The sequence below is a fragment of the Pundamilia nyererei genome, unplaced genomic scaffold, assembly GCF_000239375.1.
Source record: "Pundamilia nyererei isolate P.nyererei 1_Seehausen unplaced genomic scaffold, PunNye1.0 scaffold00485, whole genome shotgun sequence".
Classification (NCBI taxonomy): Eukaryota; Metazoa; Chordata; class Actinopteri; order Cichliformes; family Cichlidae; genus Pundamilia; species Pundamilia nyererei.
Window position 1 is genome coordinate 152578 of NW_005187886.1, and position 2618 is coordinate 155195.

Consider the following 2618-nt stretch of genomic DNA (forward strand, 5'->3'; position numbering starts at 1 on the left):
GCGAGACTTTGATATTAGATAAAATGAATATTGATAAAGTTTACCTTTATGTACAGAATCTGAATATCGCAAAATATTTTTAAAAATTGCAATAATATCGTATCGTGCGTTAAATATTGTGATAATATCGTATCGTGGGATGTATGGTGATTCCCACCTCTAGTGGCTAGGGCTCTGTTTTTTGCTGTGGCCTGTTGAGGAGAAGGTGTCTACACAAAAGACAAGAACAGCGTGGACGAACTTATGAAGAAGGCAGGATTATCAAGGTGATGGAGAGAAGAATGCTCTGAAAACTAAAATCAGTTATGATCAATCCTGCTGATCATAGTTGATTTCAATTATGTATTAATCATATCTTAATGCTGATGCTCTGGAGGTTAATACCTTTAACATTTTCAGTTGAAGACTGACTGCATACTGCACTGACTCCACACTGGACAATAATACATACTGATATGTGACACATACGTACACACTTTGCAGCAAATGATTTTTTCTAAGCTTAGCTGCCTGCTCCTCCAGTCATCTTGATTATGACTTCTCTAGTGGACGAAGCCTTGCAGACTTGATCAGCTAATTGGACGGGTAATGACTGAAGCCCTGGTCCTCCAGTCCATATATGAAATGTTTTTGGGAAAGATACTGAGCCCCAAGGTTCTGAACCCTGATGTTTGCATCAGGAGTGAGCGTGACAGAAAATGGTTAAAAGATACAGTGAGCAAAAAATTACTAAATAAAATTAAATAAATAATCAGTCTTACTTCTTTCTCTCCTCTGGGTCAGCAGGAATAGCCTTGTGCAGTGGAGCCAGCTCTTCCTCATGCGAGATCACAAGCTTTGCATTCACCTGGACTCCAGAGATCCTGAACGTAGGGCCTTTCACCTTCCCTCTTCTGCCCCCTGATAATCAAAGAAGCGGAACAGAAACTATTTCATGATTTCTTCATCTAATCCTGTGTGATGCCATGTAATTTCAATGACAAGAAGTTAAACTGTGGCTAAACAAAATAATAACTTGTACTGAAATCCTAGCATAGCAATTTCAAAATAACTTGTCAAATACAAAAATATCTGAAAGATCCCGCATAGCCCAGCAACGAATATTGTGCAAATTTAATCTGAATGCAAATATTTTCTTAAATTATTAGAGCACATCTGTAATTTCAAACCACAACACAACTCCCAAGATTAGTACTGACACTTGACACAGACTTCAAATTATAACCTTATTGCTTGGAACAAACTGAAATTTCAACAAATGACTGGAAATTAATAGAAACGCGGCCATGTTATCATTACAATAAAAATATACCACACATATATGCATTAAATGCACAGATTAGGGATGTGCGCGATTAATCAACTAAATGATGCTGATGTTGCTAGTTGGCACAACCCGCACTAGTCAATGAATGTAGTTGTTGAGAGTGAAGTATTGCGTTCTAAATGTCATGCAGCCATCTACCACTAGATGGAGTGGCAGTCCAGGAAACAGCAGAATAAACTGGCATATAACCACTCAACAGACATGTGGATGTTAATTTGCATGGAAAGAAGACTTCTGATGCTAATGTTAGCCACCTAAGAAAACCAGTATGACATCATTTACCCAAAGGTGCTATGATCCCGCTCAGTTTAGAACAAACAAACAAACAAAAAAAAAAAAAAACAGCTCATGACAGCAATGCAGAAGATATTTCAGTTTTGCTCAAGGCAGAAATATATATATTGAGCCTGAATACACGATTCCAGGGCTCAAAATGACCACATCATGCTGTTGTTCATGCAGCTTTGGAGATTGTCCATTAAAGGGGCCCCAAATGCAACTTGAGTGTTATTTTTAGACTAGTCAGTTAGTCTCATTTTTCAACCCCAATTAGTTAAACAAGAAATTTGTTGGCAGTAACATCCACAGCACAGATATTTTAAATGAAATTCACTCAAACCAAAGCTACTTATTTAGTTCGTATCTAGGAAAACACACACAACAAATGTTTGTTTTCAGATTTAAATCTTCCTGTAGAGAGAAGTAAACTGTTTTAGAACTTGAAATTATTTGGAATAATTGTCTTGTTTGTAAACCACAAAATACTGATTTGTTTAGTCTTTGAAATTACTCCTTTTTTTGGTGAATGTAAGTATTTTAATTTGTATTCTAATATACCTTTTTCTAATATACCTTTTTCATATAAAGGTCTTGTTTTAAAAGAATACAGATGCCACATGTCCACCAGAGGAATAGACATTATGATAAGAAGGACGAAAAGTTTTTTTTTTTAGTTACCTGAATTTTTCTCTGGCCCAGAGGGGTTTTCTCGTAGTGTTCTCAAACATCCATTGTGAACAGTCTCTGCCAAGCGTTTTAGGTCATGCTCAGACTTATCCACGAGTTCAGCATCACGAGCAATCGCGTCCAACCTAAAGACAGCACATGTTGAGCAGACTGCCATTTATGTAAACAACAAAATGAAAGTGTAGCGCACTCTACCTTTCCAGTGGTCCTCCAAATTTTTTGTAACTCTTGACAAACCTGTCAATAGTGTACAGATATGTTAAAAAAAGGAATGTGTCAGGCTGATTAGATGCACACACACACACACACACACACACACACACAC

At 37.1% G+C, this 2618-nt stretch overlaps 1 protein-coding gene across 1 annotated transcript in view; it reads right to left on the bottom strand.

Annotated features, from left to right (window-relative positions):
- The window catches only part of chd1 (chromodomain helicase DNA binding protein 1), a 25727-nt gene that overhangs the window by 5913 nt on the left and 17196 nt on the right, over positions 1-2618 (bottom strand). The window contains exons 24-26 of the mRNA XM_005753957.1: positions 2489-2530; positions 2285-2418; positions 762-900 (exon numbers count right to left, since the gene is read on the bottom strand). Coding sequence (XP_005754014.1) covers positions 762-900; positions 2285-2418; positions 2489-2530 — 315 coding nt within the window. The remainder of the gene's footprint in view (positions 1-761; positions 901-2284; positions 2419-2488; positions 2531-2618) is intronic.